The sequence below is a fragment of the Harpia harpyja genome, chromosome Z (genome assembly GCF_026419915.1).
Source record: "Harpia harpyja isolate bHarHar1 chromosome Z, bHarHar1 primary haplotype, whole genome shotgun sequence".
NCBI lineage: Eukaryota > Metazoa > Chordata > Aves > Accipitriformes > Accipitridae > Harpia > Harpia harpyja.
This window is the reverse complement of record NC_068969.1, coordinates 78,748,253-78,769,993: the sequence shown is the minus strand read 5'-3', so window position 1 is coordinate 78,769,993 and position 21,741 is coordinate 78,748,253. Positions and strand designations below refer to the sequence as shown.

The 21,741-nt window shown below is 40.8% G+C and overlaps 1 protein-coding gene and 1 long non-coding RNA gene across 3 annotated transcripts in view; one reads left to right on the top strand and one right to left on the bottom strand.

Moving 5' to 3' along the window:
- The window catches only part of FOCAD (focadhesin), a 138,035-nt gene that overhangs the window by 91,293 nt on the left and 25,001 nt on the right, over nucleotides 1-21,741 (top strand). For both annotated transcript variants that reach the window (XM_052778443.1, XM_052778442.1), the window contains 9 exons: nucleotides 219-307; nucleotides 2,214-2,255; nucleotides 4,801-4,909; nucleotides 5,415-5,531; nucleotides 7,381-7,619; nucleotides 9,311-9,400; nucleotides 17,692-17,839; nucleotides 19,748-19,867; nucleotides 20,812-20,934. In XM_052778443.1, the coding sequence (XP_052634403.1) occupies nucleotides 219-307; nucleotides 2,214-2,255; nucleotides 4,801-4,909; nucleotides 5,415-5,531; nucleotides 7,381-7,619; nucleotides 9,311-9,400; nucleotides 17,692-17,839; nucleotides 19,748-19,867; nucleotides 20,812-20,934 (1,077 nt within the window). The remainder of the gene's footprint in view (nucleotides 1-218; nucleotides 308-2,213; nucleotides 2,256-4,800; nucleotides 4,910-5,414; nucleotides 5,532-7,380; nucleotides 7,620-9,310; nucleotides 9,401-17,691; nucleotides 17,840-19,747; nucleotides 19,868-20,811; nucleotides 20,935-21,741) is intronic.
- LOC128137473 (uncharacterized) lies at nucleotides 17,819-21,729 on the bottom strand. The gene is made up of 3 exons (XR_008233698.1): nucleotides 21,608-21,729; nucleotides 19,197-19,311; nucleotides 17,819-17,985 (listed from the first exon to the last, which is right to left on the bottom strand). It is a non-coding gene; the product is annotated as an uncharacterized LOC128137473 (long non-coding RNA).

The following is a 21,741-nucleotide window of genomic DNA, read 5'->3' as shown; positions in this document are numbered from 1 at the left end:
TCTGCAGCTTGTTTTTCTCTCACAGAATAAAAAATTACGAATTCTTTTACTTAATATATTGTGTATTACAGTGGGAACCCATATGAAAAGCAGTCAAGTTCACATATGAAGTAGCCCTCAAGTGAAAGGCTACATCTATTACCTAAGTGTTCTCTGAAGAAATCTTATGATGATTGGTCATGTGAAATCCACTTCTGACTTATTCTGTAATTCTGCAGGGGAGGCAGGCAGAACTGGAGATGCAGTTAAAACATGGAAAAGAGGATCCTGAAGAGGTGCAGTACAAACAATTTACAGCCTGGCTGTGGTAAGGAACTGCCTGTCTGCTCCTCATCACTTGTAATGGCAAGTGAGGGGGCAGAGGAGGGCAAGACTTCAAAGCCTTTAGTTTTGCAAGTTTAAAGACTGTATGAGCACTACTGAAAAAAAAACGCATACCAGATACAGTGACCAAGTGGAGGGGAGCAGGAAGAAAGAGACTACTGGGTAACTGTCTGTAAGGATTCCCATATGCAGGGGTTCACAGGTACCTTCCCCTCTACAGTGTCTGACATTTTGTAGGGTGAGCAACTGGAAGGAATGGAAAACTGTATTTGTTTTGTGTCACGTTAAAGCAGAAGGATTATACAAAGAGTAAAACTTACTTGTAGAGACTAAGTGAGCTGTCTCACTGAAAACAGCTTGATAAAACAAATGTAAGAGATGGTGTGATGTATGTCATAGTGAACTGAGACACACCTCAGTTCATATGGTAAGTTGGCAATGTTGAGCCTAAGGATGTTGTTTAAGACGAAACACCTGATGCACACCCTGATCCATATCCTCAGCTGCTTCTGTTTCAGTCAGCTGAGGAGTGTCTTAGTCTGCCAGGATTTAGCCGTGTATGTGCATGGCCAGGGGGACAAGGTGGGAAGTGGGAGGCTTCATGGAGAGAAAGAACTATGTGTCCATGGACAGTATAGATATCTGTTTCCGTGCTTGTTCATAAGTGCATTGGGAACAAAGTATGTACAAGCAAAACCAAAATGCCCTTTGCCCATTTCAGTCAAAAAGGTGTTACTAAGTCCCACTCAACATGAATACAAGGTTTGTGTCTGTTGTTTTATTCCAGCTAAGTCTAAATTCGAGGGTTTCATAGTAAGATCCAGAATGATACAGTATTGTAGAAGAATCTTTTCTACAATTGTAGTAGCAGCACAATTTTCTGTTGTTGCTCTGCCCGATCCCTTTCTTGATAGGGTACAAGGAAAAAACATTTTCCAGGTGAGAAGAAAGCCTGTAGCAATGCTCCTTTTGTAGATTTCTCCTGAACTGATTTCTGCTCTGTATTTCCTAAATAGTGTTATTGTAAGCTGTGTCAAAAATGAACATAATTCCCTTAAACAGTAGAGAAATCAAAGCAGTAAGTGAACTGGGAGCCCAGTTTTAGCTTTCATGTCTTTTCCTGTTCCCCCTTAATTGCTTGGTGCTTCAGGGCTCTGACTTCAGTACCTATTTAAGCATTTGTGCTGTCCACACAGTGCCTACTTTTTCTGTAGGATGACAGTCATGGCCAGGATGGTCTTGTATGTTGTAGTGTACAGGATCTCTTTCCTCACCCAAATAATAATAATTATAATAAATTCACTGCATCTCTGGTTCTGTCTTGATATGAATGCAAAACTAAACAAATGCAGACAAGCAGCATATTATAAATCAGCTACAGTAATGTGTAAGAAATTGTAACTACTCCTATTGTAACTACTCCTATGGCTTTCATTTAAATGGATTCAGGTTACTATACTGTCTAATAGCATAACTGCCCATAGTGGTTCCTGGATTATAGAAAATGATGAATAAATTGTTATGTTGTCCATTGTAAAACATTCTCATTTATTATACTAAGATATAGCACAGTGATCTGGAAACTTACGTGTTAACAGCTCAAGGAACAGATTTATGGCTATTGCATGAACCTGCATTTTACAAAAAGTGGTATGAAGTCAAATAAGAGCCCTTTATAAAACATTGGTAGTGCACATGAGCGTGAAGAAATGTTGGGTGGTATGTAAGCACTTCTACAGTTTTAATGCTTGTGATTAATTTGCACTAAATTTTCTGATAGCTAGATGAGATAATTGTTAACCTAGAATGGACATGTGTAAAGCATAAGGGGAAATTAGCAAGTTCATGCTATAGTATAATGAACGTGGTATAAATTCTTTCTGTTGCAGGGTCAGAGATATGTTGACTGATGTCATCAAAGGTGCTTCCAAGTAAGAACTGCTAATTTATTACAGATGAGAATGAGTTCTCTTTTGTGGCAGAAGTTATAAGATAGTATTTTCTGCAACTGATTATCTGCCAATTTCATGATTTCACATGAATGCTGTCCAGGAAAGGAACTCTTCCCCACTTTGTGCTTTGAGATTTTTATCACTGACTGTGTCTATTAGAAAGGCTGATGCCTAATGTTTTGAGTAAAGCCTGGGTAGTGCTATATGCACTATTAATCTGTTCTTTTTTTAACTAGCAGACTGTTTGCCTCAAGTAACTTCATTTATCCAGAAGCTTGCTGGTCTTTAGTGGAGTATGGGCTCACCAGAACTGTCCCACTTCCTGTTAAGGTGTCTTTCTTGTGCCCAGGTGCCCCCAAAGGCAGGAAATTACATGTTTTCAGATTGTGACAGGCTTGTTCACTTGCTATTAGAATTAGCACATGGCTTTCAGGCAGCAGTAAGTATCTTAACCTTCCTTCATAGGCTGCTAAATTGGTTTGACTTCTTTCTTTTGCTCTCCACTGGCCGCTAGCTTCGTATTATGCTTTGCCTTTGGTTAACATGAAATTGGCTGCTTGCTTAAGGTTAAGCAAAAGCATCAGAAATAGTGAATCCTCATAAGAACAAGTACTTAGAAAATCTTAAATCATAGAGATATCATCAGTGAAAGAATTACAGTGAAATCTCACAGACCGTTTCAACATTGGTATTCTTGTAAATGTGTAGAAGACTAGTTTGAAATACTTGCGCGAGTTAAGTTCTGGTGATTTTAATTAAGAGTTTCCATAAAGATTTGGACTTCTTCCTTTTTTAACTTACCATTGTTCAGATACTTAAGATATTCCCAGCTGTTCTATTTCCTTCCATGGTGGTCTATCTTGAAGGGGTCAGTTAAAGAGGGATGAAATTGGAAGATCTGTCTGATATTTTAGCTACTCAGTAAATGCCTGTGTTAAGGTAAGGTAGTAGAAAGAGATAAATAAAGGAGGAACAAAATAACAAACTTTAAATATATCATGTTCTGTGTCTCAGGATTAAAGTTATGATTTTTGCTGTAGAAGTTCTTTAGCAAAACTAGTTGAAGCAGAAGCATTGCCTAATTTGGGAGGGAGTGGTGAATTTTGTTTGTTAACAGCAGAAGGATTTCCTGTGCATAGATCACATCTCTAGAACTGCTTGTGTTTACCGACTTTCTTGTAAGCAAATACTGGGGGTTTTCCCCATATTTTCAATAAAGAGTAAGACACTGCTCTTTTTCCTCCTTGGCTTTGTTAGGATGATGATTTTTACCTTCATTAAACTGAAAGCATCCAGCTTTCATGAGTGCGTAGATTTAGAATTTTCTCTCTGTTTGAGGTACATCATGAAATGTAACCTTTTAGAAGTTGATGATCAACAACAACAAAGGTTCTATACATAGATTAGGAAATTATTTAAGGCAAGAGATATGGGAAGATTTCAAAGAACTTAACAAAGCACCTGGTTGTAATTATTTGTAGGTATCTCTTACCTGGAAGGAAATAGTTTCAGTGCTCCAAACAGGAGAGGTCAATGACATTCCACTAAGACCTGTGTGTCTTATTTTAAAACGCAAACCAGAAATCCAGAAGATATTTTTATTGTGAAAATGAGATCTTTGGATCTGGAACAAATGCCTGAATTTGTAGTGTAGGTATGTTTTTACAGCAACAGTTGAGGAAGTTTTTAGAAATGGAAGACTGATGCGAAAAGTGTAGTACGCTGTGTACTGGTCTAGTGTAAGACTGTAAGTGGTCTAGCACAGTTGTATTGTTCAGCTGCTATTGTAAAACAGCTAAGAGAGTTCCAGCAGAATTATGTTGCAGTACATTTTTTCTGAGAATGACTGGTATATCAACATCTCTCTTTTCACGAAACTGAACAGAGTTATTTTCTCTCTCTTATTTGTAGGTGGCAGATTTTTTTTCTTGAGTTCCTTGAAAGTAAAGGTTTGCACTGTGGTAGAAGTTAGTATGCTTTGAAACCTGTCATTTTCCATGATGTTAATGTTTTCATAGCATCAGGGAGTAATTCAAAACTTTTTTTTTTAAGCTGAGATTTCAGTGATGGCTGCTCTGCTAAATCTCCAGGCTGTTGCAGTGAAGTGGCACCTGCCTGCCTAGCATTCTCTGTTTTAAGAGCTTTTTGTGTTGTCCTGTGTAGAGATGGTACTAGCTAAGAACAAATGATGCGTTTCTATGAGTGCTACTTGCTCTGCAGGGTGGCAGTCCTCATTATAGTGGAAGCAAGCTTCATTTTTTATACAACTTTGTGTGTGCTAGGCTTTATATAAAAGACAAACAAGAAAAAAGACTGAAACACTTCTCTCCCCTATTGTTTCTCTAATTCCTGAAGATGAAATGTGATAGAATTTTGCTGAGCTAGAAGACAGCCCAATAAAATTGCTAGGTGCAAAGGCCTTCCCTCCTGGACCACCTGTAGCATAACTTTCCCACATTGAGATACATGTTTTGTTGCCTGCGTCTCTATTATGCTTCTTAACTGTTTACCTTTTTCTGTCCAGAGACAGCCCAGTGGTGAAAGGAAACTCTATTTTTGCCTTAACTGGTCTTGCAGTTGCTGTAGCCAAATACGAAAGCAGCCTTTCATCAGACACTGAAGCAATGCCTGAGGTGAGTCAATCTGCGAAAGAGATTCTCTACTCTTGGTGGAACATAATGAAACAATATGACCAGGTGTTTGGGGGGCTGGTAAAGTGATGTGAAGTACTTTACATTTTGAAGTTCAAATTTCACCCTGCTCAGTGAGTGCCATCTGGTTGCTGCTGTGTGGTCTATACAAAAGCAGTCAAAGTGTGTAGGCGCCTTTTCACAAGAAACATAATGACTAACACATTTATTTGTTGGTTTTGACAGATGAGATAGAGGTCTAGTGGACACTGAAACCCAGCCAACCTCTCTTCTCATCATTTTTGCTTTTACTGAATAGTACCTGATCAAAAGTAGTGTCTGGAGGGTCAGCACTGGCAAGTAAATCATGCTACTTACTGTACATAAGAATGACAAAATAATCTCATTCCTGATGAATCATAGCTGGAACATCAGCCACTGACCTTCCGTTCAGGTAGGACCTGATTTAAGAAAAAATAACAGTGAGTATTTGGTTTGATTTTTGCAGACTGAACCTGATTTTCTTCCCACAAAACACTGGATTTCTATGGTCACAGAGACCCTTTTTAGTATTGTGAATAGCCGCTATCACCCTAAAGGTCAAGTCTTCACATGGTTCTACCAGGTACGTATTGTGGTATTAAAGGCAAGAGAATATATCTGAATTTCATACCTGGAGTTCTTAGTGTGGAGTTTCCTGGTTCTGTTTGCCCTTTAGTAGTTGTAATACAAGAGAATCAAAACTTTTCTTGCTTTTGTTCTTTTTCTTTCATTGTGTTTTCTGTTTATATTTGGGTTTGCCTTGAGTGTTTGTCTTTATTACCAAAATGGTAATAAACAACACGTGAGGATACATGAATGAAGGAAATTCTAAAAACGAAAAAAACCCTTCAAAACCTAGAATATTCGGTGTGTATGTACAAAACAAAACCTTGTAACATGAACAGACTCTTCTCAGACCACACTGTCAAACTCTTGAGTGATTCTGACACCATTCCTTAGGGTTCTGAAATGCCTACTTTCCCAAAATCGAATAGTTATGGAGCCAATGATTCTTATTTTACTGTACCTTTGAATCCCTGAGGGCCAGTGGAATTTGTATCACATGTGCTTGCAGTGTGATAACCAGCCTGAAATTCTCAAGCCATATAAGTATTAGGCAGTTCTGAAGTAGGACCTGGAGACAGACTGAAAGCTCAGGATAGACCTTAAGGAGTAGGCATTGCTAACCCTTAACTACCTGGGGTCAAAACGACCAGGTTGGAGGTTTTTTGTGTCATGGGTGCAGAAGGGAACTTGGATCCTACAAGGCCAAATACCAGCCTGCTAATGTATCGTAATGTTTTCTAACAGGAAATTCATTAACTGCATTCATGAACTGCATTTAGTCCAGTAGTGAGATGTTAGCATCAAAAAGCTGAAAATTACTGATGGACCAGAGTCAGCTTTGGCATGTGACTCCTGTCATCACTGATAGGGGACATAGATCACCAAATCAAATGTAGTGTAAATAAACGCTAGACTGGTTGGACATAAGGAGATTCAACTACTTGGTTGGCACTAGCAGTTCTTGCTGAATTGTTCTGTGACTCCTGCCTTTGAAAATAATGCAGTTTAAAATAAGGTGGTTTTGAGATGGAACAATGTGACAAAGTTTAATTTCTAAAATCCACTCTGTTTAAAAAAAAAAAAAAAAATTTAAAAATCTTATGTTTGTAAAATTCCAAGGCACACAGTAGAAATCACTGTCTTGCAGAGTGCCTTGCATCCTGATAGGATTTTTTTTCCTTTCCTTTTCAGAGTTGCATGTGGAAGTTGATAAATATACATTATTACTTACAATCAGTCCATTGCTTTATAAGTAGAGGTAGCTGTATGGGTTTTACCTTTCAAAAAGGAAAGGAATTAAAAACCTTTGTAAGGGATCTTTCTTTTTTAAAAAGAATCTCTACTGGTTATCTTGCAAGATCTCATGATATTTTGTTGTCTTAGGTCTGATACTTTTGAGATAGTGCTTTTTCCAACTCAATAAATTCTTGGTGTGTTATAATTACAGAAGTTAACATCACAGCTGGTTTCTCTTTGCCCTTCTGATCACGCTGCTGGGTATTTTAACGAGGAAGGTGAAAACTGAAGGAGACCAATGTATTTATATGCAGACTAGCTGTTAAATTCTAGTTGCATCCTGTCTTATCCTTTGTTTACAGTTTCATACTTAACAATCTTATTTACACTTAGAAATTATATGCTGAATTACTGTAGTTTTAAGCTGCTTACAAGGTAAGGCAAATGGAAAAGTTACCATAGGCAATTACATGAAATACTGTTTATTGCCAGACTGCAATACTTCTGTGCTGCTTTTTGCTGTATAGGTATTGTAAATTCCTAAAGTGTTGAGTGTTATTATCTGGAAAGGAATTTTATTTCCCTCCCCCAAGAGGAAAGGAAAAAATTTCTTTTTTATGTTTTTCTAGAAGTCCTATTCAGGTGAAAATACTGCTGGTATTATAGCTCGTTCCTGTGCAGCCACTGCTTTGTCTCTCCTGGTGCCAGTTTTCACTGTATCATGCAAGGAGAAGATTGAGGAGGTCCTGAATATGCTGACTGACAGGTTACCTGGGAAACCAAATGCTGATGAGTCTCAAGCTGTTCAAATCCACATGGGCCTTGGTTTGGGGATGTTTATCTCACGTTTGTATGAAGAAAAAGTCAGGTAAGGATTACCATATGTAGTGTGGGTGTGCAAATAACTTCCTTCTTTTTCCTGCATGTGGCCTTAAGTTTTGAGGAACTGAAGTATTTACAAGTCATAGGCAAATGATTTTCGAGGGGCTTTGCAACATTTCTTGAAAGATGTGTTTTATTATCAGTATTCACCACCCACTTCCCCAGTGCTATCCTGGATATTTTGCCATTCTGTCAGGATGAATGATTAATTTTTGTAATATCCTAAGGTACGTGTGCAAAGCAGTCAGCTAGAAGAGCCACACATATGCTTTTAAAGGCGACTAGCTGCCCTAGGAGACTTAATCGTAAAATATTTCACAGTTTTCGTTGGTTCCTTTCTAAGTGGTGCTCTGGACACTGGATAGCATCCACTTACATCATATTACGCATATGGGGATGGAGGTACAACAGAAGCAGCATAATGGGCTGTCTTTAAGGCATGCTGTTACAGCTGTGTTCACAGCAAAGAGATGTTCTGAAGTTGGTAGAAAATGCCTCCTTTACAGAAGGGTTGGGCTCCGTTGCAAATTTCCAATGATTCCAGAGGAATTAAGAAGTAGGTTTGGCTTTATACTCCTCCAACTTCTTGACTGCTAGGGATTCTGTCTGCCAGTATACCCATAATAAATGTTTAATTGATGCACAAGCACAGGTATCAAACAGATTTGGCTGTCAGTTGTTTATTTGCTCAGGGAAGCTAATGTTTCTGCTGCCCTGCCTTTGTTAAAACACTGTGCAGCATTGCTGTGTTCTAATCTTCACGCTTTGGTGTCTTGGTACCTTGTTGCCTCTGACTGAGCCACATAATTTGGGGATGGACTGTCTCTGGATGATTAGTGAGTGGTGACAACTGAGCTACACACAAGCTTTAGAAGGTTCTTAAAGAAAAGGACATTAGATCAGCTTGGTATTTCGGAGTATGTGAATCTTTGTTTTGGGTCTTTGGCTTTTGTTTGTTTGGCAAGGAGTGTTGAAATTAATAAATTTATCTAAAAATTTCTTATAGATTATATCAGTTTTTACTCTTTCACTGCCCTGCATAATTTCAAAGCTTAATTTCACACATTCTTCCAAGCATTGACTTGCAACAACAGCAAAACTTGTAGGGATGTAGCTATAGCTAATATCAAATCATAGAGTTAGTTTGCATTAAAGATGTCCTGTTCATTAAGAAAACTGTGTACATGTTATGTAAGGGGGGAGTGTCTATGACATCTTTGGAGTGAGATGTAAATGCTTCCTTTTTTATCAATAAGTTAGGCAAAGAGATGGAGAGAGAGATTTAGGGGGCTAGTATCTTAAAATGTCATGAGTTTTCAGCTTATAAATAGTTACAGGTCTAGCTGAGATCATATTCTATCATTATCCTCCTCCTACTGTCAGGCATGTTCTACAAATCCTGGGTGCTGTGTTTCTTTCTGGGTGTTGTAGCTGTAATGGTTGCCTGTTCAGGTCTGAATATGTTTTTATTATGTGTATATGAATATGTTTATATGAGTGTGACACAAATGACCAGTTATTGCTTAGAGACTAGTATGAGAACCTGTTACAGCAAGAAAAGAACTCTATTTACTGGCACGTTCAGTCTTAGCAGGAGGTTTAACATCCTATATGATTTGAAGAGCAGAGCTGTGTTTTGGATATTGTTTTGTTTGTTTGTTTGGGGTTTTTTTGTAGTGATGTACCTGGTCAACAGATGAACTTAGTTCTAATGAAGTCCCTGGATGCACTAGAAGACTGCTGCTTTGACACCAGTCTGGAGTACAAGTGAGTTTCTTCATTACTGATAATATTTTGTTTTATCTTGAGCTCCACCTTTTTAATTCATGCTTTTATTCCTTAATTTGACACAGAAGAGTATAAGGATAGGATAAGGAGACAACCTGTTCTAGCTGATTCCATAGAATCACCAACTCGTGCAGGCTGTCAAGGACCTTCAGAGGTCCACATCCCTCCCCAAACCAGACTCAGCCATGGACTTGGACTATATTGTCCAAGGCTTTACAGTCAGGGTTTGAACCCCCAAGATTGGAGACAGCACAACAACTCTGGGCCTTGGCTGCACTTTTGGGCTGTCCTTACCTCCCTGTGAATGTCTGATGTTTCAGCTTGTGCCCACTGCCTCTCAGCCTCCCACCATGCAAGAGCCCAGCTACATCTCCTCAGTCCTTTCCTGTCAGTGTGAGAGATGCTGTTGGATGCCCCCAAAGCCATCCGTTCTCACAGATGAACCAGCTGTGGTCCCACAGCCTCTGCTCTCAGGGCAAGGGCTCCAGCCTTGCTGCCGCAGTAGCCTCCCATGAACTTGTTCCAGTTTTGTTGGTGTCTCCTGCATTCACAGCAGTATTCCAGGTGTGTTGGTGTGCACAGAGTAGAGGGGTGATCCTTCCCCTGGCTCTTGCGGCTGTGTCCTGCTCCTGTTGCTGGTGCACCGCTGGCCCTCATTGCTGCCTCGGTGCATGTCTGGCCTTGGGTCAGCTTTCTGCCCACCAGTGCCCAAGGCTGTCCCCAAGAGCTGATCCCTAGCCCCTCTGGTCCCTGTCTGTTGCCAGGTGCAGGACTGTGAGTTGGTGCTTGCTGAATTTCAGGATGTTCCTGCTGTTTTATTCCTCTGTGTATCACCTCTTCTAAGTGAGTGTGTCCATAGATAAATGTATATATGTAATCCTTTATATATGAACATATATAAGTGTATGCATATATGCATATATCTAACACACACACACACAGTTTTTTCCATACTGTCCCTAGTGCAAGGTGAAAAGAAACAATGACCACTACTTCTAATCCCTGCCAGCCCACAAGTAAAAACCTTGGGCATGTAGAGAGAACCACACAGTCTTGCTCACAGGCAGTGGGAAGATGGTAGCAATGGTAGCAGATGGTAGAATGGTAGAAGATGGTAGCAGGTTGTTCATCTTACCTGCACATGTTCATTAATGAAAGATGTTTTTGAAGGTCCTTCCTTGGTGCTCTTGGGTGGTTGCCAAGGTGTTCAATGAAGTCTAGCTGCTTCTGCGTTGGAGCTTGTTACTGGACTGTGGATGCGTGTACAATACAGTGTGAGCTCTGGGATCAGCTGCTTCACATGGCTTATTTATCTGGGAGAGCCAGACCATTAATTTAACAGCTGTGGATGGCATCTTGAATACTAAGTAAAGCAAATATATTTCATTTAACCAACTGAGGTTATGCCTCAGGTGTGCCAAAGAGAGGAGTAACCCACCAGCAGGGCAAGAAATTATTGAAAGGTATTGCACAATTACTAGCATTGGCAAACCTGGAATAATTGAACAATAAACCACATGTGTCAGTTGCCATTAAATGACTAACATAACACAGTAGTATGTGTCTTCCACAGTAGTCACTTCCCTTTTAAATTGGGGAAGGAACTGCAGTATCCTGAGTGCCTCAGTGTGGGTGCATAGGGTTTTATTTGATTTTAAACATTATTCTGCCAAGCTCTTCCCTGTTTAAAGGAAACAGAGCAATAATTTCTGTTTGCCTTTGCCCTCCCCTTCTCCAGTGGACCTTCTGAAAAGCTGTGAGGGGTCACAGTTGCACACCATTGGGCTGTGAACCTGTATAGCTTCGTCAGGATTTGGGTTGCCTCTTGAGTGGCACAGGGTGAGACACATGGTGCACAGGGAGCTGTATCAGCTGCATCACTTCGTTATACCTGTCACTGCTTATTTGTGCAACCTATTAGCTGGAGATAAATCCCTCATAGAAAAGCCAAACTGGACTTCAGTGGCAGTGAGAGGTTGCCAGAAGAATATGAAAAAATGGCAAGTGCGAGAGGGAAGATTGAAGGGTGGGTAGTTTTTTATGCTGGGCGTAATGGCTACATTTTTTAAAGGTTAATGGTAAGTTCATGTCTATTGTGAGCACTCTTTGTGAGCAAAGAAGTAATGTAAAGCTGTAAATGTTGCAGACTTGTCCATGTTTGGCATTTGTCCACTTTTAAACTGCTGTTCCAAAGCAAGGGCCTTTCCAGCCTTTTCATCCAGTATGAGTGCACGCTCAGCGAGTTTGCCAACAACACCAAGCTGTGTGGTGCGGTCGACATGCTGGAGGGAAGGGATGACATCCAGAGGGACCTTGACAGGCTGGAGAGGTGGGTCCCTGCGAACCTCATGAAGTTCAACAAGCCCAAGTGGAAGGTCCTGCACATGGATTGGGGCAATCCCAAGCGATGAGTGGATTGAGAGCAGCCCTGAGGAGAAGGACTTGTGGGTATTAATGGATGAAAACCAGTATGAGCCAGTAAGGTGTGTTCGCAGACCAGAAAGCCAATCGCATTCTGGGCTGCATCAAAATAAGTGTGGCAGCAGGTTGAGGGAGGTGATTCTCCCCCTCTACTCCATTCTCGTGAGACCCCACCTGGAGTACTACGTCCAGCTCTGGGGCCTCCCAACATAAGATGGACATGGGCCTGCTTGAGTGAGTCCAGAGGAGGGCCACGAAGATGATCAGGGGTCTGGAGCACCTCCCCTATGAGGACAGGCTGAGAGAGTTGGGGTTGTTCAGCCTGGAGAAGAGAAGGCTCCGGGGAGACCTTATAGCAGCCTTCCACTACCTAAAGGGGGCCTACAGGGAAGATGGGGAGGGACTCTTTATCAGGGAGTGTAATGATAGGATGAGGAGTAATGGTTTTAAACTGAAAGAGGGTAGATTTAGATTAGATACTAGGAAGAACTTCTTTACTGTGAGGGTGTTGAGGCACTGGATGGAACAGGTTGCCTGGAGAGGTTGTGGATGCCCCATCCCTGGAAGTGTTGAAGACCAGGTTGGATGGGGCTTTGAGCAAGCTGGTCTAGTGGAAGGTGTCCCTGCCCATGGCAGAAGAGTTGGAACTACATTATCCTTAAGGTCCCTTCCAACCCAAACCATTCTGTGATTCTATGATAGGCATGGCCAGCTGTGGGACATAAGCATTACACTGATCTTTTCATCAGTGTTTCACGCATGCTAAACTGGCGATTCTCTTTCCTTCAAAATAGGCTGCCAGTTTTTTGAGAGTAGGTGTATTATGCTGTAGAGATGTGGGAAGACAGAGTTCTCTTTTTTCTGGATGCCGGCAGTAGCCATACCGTCTCCTGCGGCTGCTGTGAGGTCCTGTGTGGCCGGGAGGGCTCCCGGTACCGGCCTGTCGCCCTGCGGGCGCGGGAAACTCTGCGGGCCGCCGCCGTCCGGCCTCATGCTGCCCCCTAGCGGAACGCAGGGTCCGGGGACGGTCCCGGTCCGTCCCCCCCGCCCCGCACCCTGCCACCCGGCTGTAAGCTTGTGAAGTCTGGCATGCCTCCTGATTGTTTTAGAAGATGTGCCTCTCTGCTCAGTAACACACTTCTGCAGGCTGTTGAGTGAGACATCTCACACGCTGAAAGATGTTATCAAGAAAGAGGTTTTTGCAGAATTTTTTTTCTGTTTTGTTTTTCTACCTTGAGTGTCTAGATAAGAAAGTGGTTTGTCAATGTGTAGGCCGTGCAAACTGGAGCTCACACGACCACGCTTCACTGACCGTGTCAGCCCTGATAGGAATGTTGCTTTTATATATAATTGTCTTCATTTAATTAGGAGAATTCTCTTTTTAAAAAGGGGGGGGGAATAGGTAAGAGGAATGAAGGAAACAGAGTTGTTTTCAATAAGCAGCAACAGTCTTTCCCTGAGTCAGTGCTTTAGCTTGGTGAGAGTCCGGTTATGCTGCATAAGAATCTCTATGTCTGTGTAAGTTGCATAAAATACTCTAAACTTAGTTTCCTCTCAGAAGAGGTCTCCGTGAGAATAATGCTTGTAAATCGGTACTCTTTTATCTGTTGTAGCCACACAAGAAAAAAAGCAAAAGTGAAACTCAGAATCTTTTAAAGCGGGAAAACATTTCAGATGGTTAAGCATGTTAATATGATGCTTGTTCACTTTTCAACTGAAACAGAGTTTCATAGATTGCAGAGCCTTAGGAGGTTTGCAGTTACTCCTGATTTTAAATGGAATGCACTCAGACATTATCAAGAAATCTGTGAGTGGGCCTTAAATCTGCCCTTATGTTAGACAAAAACTGGAATACATATGTTTTTAAAATATACTGATACACCACTTTTCAGTATACACATGTATGGAAAATGTGCATGACAGGTGATTTAGACAGTTCTTTGTGCTACTAGGTTTTGTCAGACTTACTGATTACAGAAGCTATATAACAGCTCATTTTTCCTCCCAAGCCTAACTTACGTAGAGCACAGGTTCAGCAAGCATGTACATTCATGGTCGTTAGCTTTTCTAGTTATTCATGTAGATTACATTCAATAGATTTTTGTCAGCTCAACCTCAGTGTACTGGGAAAAAATAATAAGTAAATAATTAAAAAAAAAAAAATCAAAGGCAGGGTTCCAGTTGTAACAGTACAGCATATGGGTAACAAAAGTAGCAGTACCTATGGTCCATGTATTGGAAGGTTTTGCTTCCCCTCCTCACCCCCCTGCCTTCCAGCAAACAAAGGAAAACATGCTGAAGATTGGGTTAACTCTGAGCTTTTGAAAGGTTTGCATGTAAAAAGTTTTTGAGAATGCCTAGGAGCAGTAGAGTTTTCTGGCTTGCCTTGTTACATGTCCCATATTGAGGATGAATGCTACAAGACCTTTGCAAATACAGCTTTTTGTATAAAGTTATTGCACGGCAGACTACCTTGCTTCTGTAAGAATAAATACTGGAGAAATATTAAACAAATGATAAACACTGATACATGTTGAGTAAAGATATGGTAAAGAGCAAATTGTTATGAAACTTGAAATACACAGTAGCCTTCCTTTAAATTGCTGTGTGGAGCATTAAACTGACTTGCTTTTTATGGAGTTTTTTGCAAGGTAAGTAGCTGTTTGATTTAACTTTAAGGCATTTTCAATCAAAACTGTCATCAAACTTTTATATTGTTCTTACAGAAACCTGTCAAACTCCACCGACCTCAGTATAATCAGGAAAATACCAGTTTTCCTTCATCCTAAAATACAAACCTTTTATTTTGTTTCATGATTTGTTCATGAAGTCCTTCATTCTGTGATGTGATGGACTGTACTGCACTGTTGTGGTGGGTTGACCCTGGCTGGACGCCAGGTACCCACCAAAGCCGTTCTATCACTCCCCCTCCTCAGCTGGACAGGGGAGAGAAAATATAACAAAGGGCTTGTGAGTCAAGATAAGGACAGGAGAGATCACTCACCAGTTACCGTCACGGGCAAAACAGACTCAGCTTGGGGAAAATTAACTCAATTTATTATCAATCAACCAGAGTAGGGTAATGAGAAATAAAACCAAATCAGAACACCTTCCCTCCACCCCTCCCTTCTTCCCGGGCACAACTTCACTCCCGGATTCTCTACCGACCCTCCCCAGCGGCACAGGGGGACAGGCAATGGGGTTTACGGTCAGTTCATCACACGTTATTTTCTGCCGCTTCATCCTCCTCAGGGGGAGGACTCGTCACACTCTTCCTGCTCCAGCGTGGGGTCCCTCCCATGGGAGACAGTCCTCCATGAACTTCTCCAATGTGAGTCCTTCCCATGGCCTGCAGTTCTTCACGAACTGCTCCAGCATGGGTCCTTTCCATGGCGTGCAGTCCTTCAGAAGCACACTGCTCCAGCATGGGTCCCCCACGGGGTCACAAGTCCTGCCAGAAAACCTGCTCCGTGGGCTCCTCTCTCCACAGATCCGCAGGTCCTGCCAGGAGCCTGCTCCAGCGCAGGCTTCCCACGGGGTCACAGCCTCCTTCGGGAACCCACCTGCTCCGGCATGGGGTCCTCCCTGGGCTGCAGGTGGATATCTGCTCCACCGTGGACCTCCATGGGCTGCAGGGGGACAGCCTGCCTCACCATGGTCTTCCCCACGGGCTGCAGGGGAATCTCTGCTCCGGCACCTGGAGCATCTCCTCCCCCTCCTTCTTCACTGACCTTGGTGTCTGCAGGGTTGTTTCTCTTACATGTTCTCACTCCTCTCTCCGCCTGCCGTTTTCCGTTCCGTCCCAACTTTTTTCCCTTCTTAAAAATGTTATCACAGAGGCATTACCACTATCGCTGATTGGCTCAGCCTTGGCCAGCAGCGGGTCCGTCTTAGAGCCAGCTGGTATTGGCTCTCTCGAACACAGGGGAAACTTCCAGCAGCTTCTTACAGAAGCCACCCCTATAACCTCCCTCCCGCCCCCGCTACCAAAACCTTGCCACACAAAGCCAATGCAACTGTACATTGCTCAGTTACATTATTGAGATAAATGGCATTAGATTCAAATATGAGTCATGACAATAGTGCAGTATGTCTGATGCATTGGTAGTAAATGACTTAAAATTTTCTGAGAAAATCTGAGATACCGTGTGGACGAAGTGCACTTAAGTATCAATTTTATATATATCACAAACAAGGTTGGGAAATCTGAGATACTGTGTGGATGAAGTGCACTTAAGTATTAATTTTATATAGATCACAAACAAGGTTGCCAAGTGAAAAGAATTGCTAGTTACAAAAAGGGGAGCAGAGGGGGTGAAGTTTTACTCTTGCTTCAGTCCCCAGTTACGTTTTGGGTCTTTGCTGAGGGTCAACAACATAATATATTGTAGCTCTAATTAGGAACTTTGTTTTCTTTCTGTGTATTTTTGTCAACAAGGAACAGTGTAAAATTGTGTATAGAACTCTTACGTATAAGCCACGTCCTTATTTTGTTGGCTGTTCATTAATTCAGATATGGCAGTTACTTAAAAGAGTTGATTCCAAAGGTTTGTTTCATCTTCTTTGCTGGAAAAAGAAGATGCTGCTGCCAAGACAGCACTCCAAGTCTTCTAGGCATGCTCATCATCTTCATCCCCAGTTGCTGAAAAGCATTAGCTTATAAATATGACTGAAGTTATTCTCAGAAGTTTCTTTTTTACTTAGGTCAGTAAAAGCAGTAACTCTTCCCATTTTTAAGTTGGATGGAGAAGCTTAGAGGAATGCCTAAGATCCTAGCTGCATTTGACTGCTCGCTACATGCAGTGTCTGTCATTGGCACGCTCAGGGAGATGCTTGAGGGGGAAAAAGTCTTCATAAGACCTGCTTCTTTAAGCTATTGTGTATGTGTGCCAGTGAGAGATCACCTTCAGAGCAGTGAGTATCTGCTATGCTTTTAGTATCTCATGATGGCAGCCAGAACTGCTTGGGAATTTTCTGACAAAACTTTTCCGTATTATGACCAATGACCTGTGGAAACTGAAACTTGTTGTGGGAGCATAGGTGCTGAATTTAGTAAGAGTTCTTTGGTCCAGAATGGAATTTCTGGTCAAATGTGAAAGAGGCAGAGACTGTGAAGCTGTTCGTGCCAGCTGCCCTATTAAATTATGTACTTTGAAGCTGTTGCAACTTCCTGTTGCAGTTTTAAGTATCCTCAGCATCAGACTGTTAGTTGTGCTGGATATGTCTGCCCTGTTGAAGCTGGTCCACGGTTGCATATGCATATATTAGTACATATGGGTTAGAATGTATATGTGACACTCACATTCCGAAGTGCAGGTGAATACCTTACTCTGTACAGCCATTGTAGCCACTCTCTGGCTCAATCACTAATTTCATTATTTTTGCAAACTGGAACACCTCTTGGAGGAGTCTGAGAGCAACAGACCCTAATACAGCCAGTGGACCTGTAATTTGTATGTTTAACTGGGCTATCAGAGTTTGGGATATCAATATAAATCAGATACAGAAGTCTAGATCCATACTTCTGTCATACTAGTTGATGTGCTTGTTGATGGGGCTATTGGTTCTTCAGGGGTGGAAGGAATAATGAGGCTGTATGTGTAGGATTTATTATTTTTAACACACGTTTTCTTCTTATGCTCTTCTTTAATCCTGTGTCTCCCAAAAAGCATCACCCATGTGTGAAATAAATACCATTTGTAAAATTGACTGTGGTAAGTAATTATCCACAGGGCTAGTCGTCAGGCAAGGCCAAGAGGTCTTTTTTCTCAGCAACCCTTGTTAGGGTGAAAAGAGAGTTTAGAGCAGCCAAAGCATACTTAATAATTTTCTTTTGTCTTCTCTTTCAGCACTGGATGTATTTTGGGAGTAGGACTTGTTCTTTCACTTATGAGTCACAGTAGCCAAACAGAATCACGAGTGCATGTTTCCACTTCATTTCAAAAACTCTGCAAATACCTGGACAGCAGTGAGGACCAAAGCAGATGGGTCCAGGAGGTATGACCTATTTTATTGCAGATATTAAATCTTCCTTTTACTTTCTTGCCTCCCTTTAATAACTATAGACTTTTTACTGAAGCTTTGTATCTGTAGTATGGAATGCTTGGTTTCTATTATTTCTTTCACAATATATGGGTCTATATCTGCAGAAGAAAACAATAATAATAATAATAGAGTAACCTGTAATGCTGCACAAACATTAAGAAACTGCCTGAAAAGATAACAGACATAATTCTTTAAAGTGCTTCTTTAATTCCCTAACCTCAAATTAAATTGTTGAAAGTTGGGTCCTGAGTAACTGTGGATATGGGTCTCATATACAGTTGTTTACTGCTCATCTGATCTACTAGAAAGCAGACAGCAAGTTACTCTTGGAGACAATCTTAATGCTAATACTTCCTCCTTCAATATGCCTTCTGTTTACTTCTTTGAAAGCTGCTGTCACTAGCTAATGTGAATCTTGCACTTGTGAATGCTGCTATGGCCCTGTTTGCTGTTCTCATTATAACTATGTTTTGAAGTTTTAAACTGACCTCTGCTAAGTTTGAGCATGCATTTCAGTTTATTTTGCCAAGATATGTCCTGCAAGTTTTGACATGGCCCATGCACTAAGTCTATAACCTATGAGGTAAAACTCGAGAAGGAAAACTGATGAAATTGGAGGAGTTTACGACAGAAGACAAGAATTGGAATAAGCAGGTGTTTTGCACAAAAAAGCAACCCTGTACCTGATGTATGTAAGCCTGCAGCAGCTGAACAGCTGAGTTGCATAATCCTCTGGTTTTTTAAAGGGAGTTAGCAGAGATTGGTAGTATTATTCTCTTTCCCCTCTGGGTACTGCTCTGAAAGCTCTTTATTAAAGGCCTTCTTTCATGGAGTTCAATTTTTTTTTGGCAGTGCATATGTGCTGGGGATTAGCCTTTTGCAGTTTATGGTTCATGCATTAAAATGACTTACAGCTATGAAATTATTTATCTCTCCCCAGAGATCTCAAAGTGCTTTACTGAACTTAAACTGGGTTAAATACAGCAACTTCTGAGACGAAAGGCAGCAGCTGTTTAACATCATGAGATGCTTTGGGATGAGAAGCAAAATCTACTCTTTTCAATTAAAATCTCTGTAAGGAATTGTACAGATAATTACATGAATAAAATTTGGCCAGCACCCTAGGATGAATACCATGATATTTATGAGATGCACAAGAGGCTCTTTCAGAGCTATAAATGGCTGGGATATAATCCTGTACGTGAGAGGTAACTTTGGCCTGCTGCAACCAGAGGTACAATCTGAGCATTACTTGCTCCAAGTCAAATTGTTGTCAGTCCTGCACAGTAGATAGGTGCTCTCTACTTACCTTATAGCCATGTGTTGTTCTGTGGTTTAGTTTTGGTACAAAGGAGGTTAAACAGTTGGCACAGTTACCTTGTTGCAAGTTCAGACTTCCATTTCCTTATTCTCCAGCTCTAAGACTGAAGAACAGAAAAGCAGTATCACTTGTGAATCCTTCTGCATGAGGCTAGTGTCATGCACTGTGTGTAGGAGAGACAGTTCTACTACATGCTCCTCTTCTGGCCTTGTGGACCTGCTTGTAGCCCTGATGGGGTCATAGCATGCTGTGTAAGCTCGCATAAATAATGATCAAATACTTATGTTGAGAAGAACAGCTACATTTGTGTGGAAGATCAGGAGTTTGACCTACATAAAACCAGAAGTACTTCCAAGCTTTAGCTGTGTTTGTTTAATGTTAGCATCAATGAAGAATCTTTCAGAGAGGGAATAAACATCTGAAAGTATAAATTGAAAATGTCATGGCTTTTTTATCGTGCTGGCACATTGCTCCATGTGCACATTGCTACAGTGAATTTGATCGAACACTGGTTAACGGAATTAAATAATTTTTTTCAGGTACTTGCCTATTCTGTGGCCTGTTCCTGTGTCTCTGCTTTCAGTGTTGGAATCATAGAAGCAGCTGAGGCTGAGGAGGCCATGAACAAGCTACGGACCTTAGTGGAAAATAATCAGCAGGTCATAATTCAGTGTTTGGGCTTTGCTTCAGTTCTGTTTTTCTCTTACCTATTTAATATTGGATACTGTTTTACCCAGACTGTTACTTCAAGAAAATGATATTGATCTACTTTCAGCATTAACTAACATTGAGCATGTTGTGCATACCATGCAGTTACCAAGACTACCACTTGATCCATTGATGCTCTGTCTATGGGTGTATAGCAATTACCAGACAGTAAAATAAAAACAGATTTTATATGTTTGATTGCATTTAGAAGGGAAGTTGGTACTTTTGAGTTCTTCATGTCTTTAGTCCCTGCATGCTGCCAATTTTTGTCTCTTTTATAACATGTTTCTTTAGATTCTTCTAATTGGTAGGAAAATACATCTACTGTGCTCTTCTGAATTTTTGCTTTCCCTTAGCCTCCAGGCAGTGCATCAAAACCACAGCCACAGCTTCCTCCAAGTGTCTGTTTCATCCCTAGCGTCCTTGGGTTACCCTCTAAAAATGCCAAAAATAATTTCCATATTTCAGTGCATGTCCTTTTTTATTACGTGCTTGCCAGAAAAAGAGGGGAAAAAAAAATTAAAAAGGCAACCGTTTTGAATCAAAGCCTGCTTTTACAGTAATCAACTGTTTAGAATGTTTATTTGGAAAATAGGAAGTCAAAACAAACTACTTTTGCTAAGTTTTTTATCTTCATATCAATAAGTCTGCTCTAAAATAAAGGCTCCAGAGCAATCTATGTGCCAAAGATCAGTATTTAATCTCAGAAAATCCTATGTCACTTGACATGAGAAAATACTTGAAATAAGAAAGCATCCAGTATTTTAGACAAAGACATTACCTGTAATTATTGGGAAGTAATAAATATTTAAGTAATGTTTCAATAATAAATATTAAAAAGAATACAGAATCCTTTGGAAGATCTGTTTTTTAATGTGTCTCTTTCACCTTACAGACCCACGGTTTTGCTTTAGCTCTAGGCGCAATAGTACATGGATTGTCAGCTTGTGGTCATGGGAAAGCCGAAGACCTGAGTAACAGACTAATGCCAACCTGGATAAAAATTGTGCTTGCAGAGGTAAAGGAGTTTGAATTCATATCCTGTTTTTTGCAGGGGGGGAGGAGGGATGGATTTTAAATGAATGGTAGGGACATAATTTTCCTTGCTTCTGCAGGAGCGATGCTAGGAAAAGTTAGAACTATCTGAACATGCTGTTTGATTGATATTTGGAAACAAAAATATGTCTTTGGGCTGTTTGCTAAAGGAAAAAAAAAGGTTTCTTTTCTGCTTGGATGATTTATGGGAAATGCTTATCTCAATGACATCCTAATTTGGACATCTTTACTAATTGGAACAATATCCAAGGATAAAATCTAGGTTATTAAATGAAGATGCCTTGTGAAATTAGGTGCTCCTTATCAAAATTAGACTAACAGAATGGTGATTATAGTGCCTCGGTTGTTATAATAATTTTAATTTATCTCATTGTAACAAAAATTGTGTGTTTGAAATCAAACTGTAAACTTGCATATTAAGATTGCAGCTGAAGGTAAGTATCATTAAAGAAACAGTGTTTCAGAGTTGAATTGCACTGGCATATTTTGTGGAATACAACATGCTAGAAGAAAGTGATTTGTCAGGGAGAAATGCATGATGATTTCAGATTGGGGGCGAGGCAGGGGAAGCTCCATTTAAAGCCTTCATTCACCAAGAGAGGGATGAATAATGATCCAGCATGCTGGAGTCTGACCTGAAAAGGTTGTTGGGATGAGAGCTGTACAAGTGATAGCGGTCATGGTTTTTAAGTCGGAAGAAACACGTGTTTTGTCCTACAGGAGTGATGTGTGACCGCATTGACTCACTGATCCTGAATTACGCTTCCAG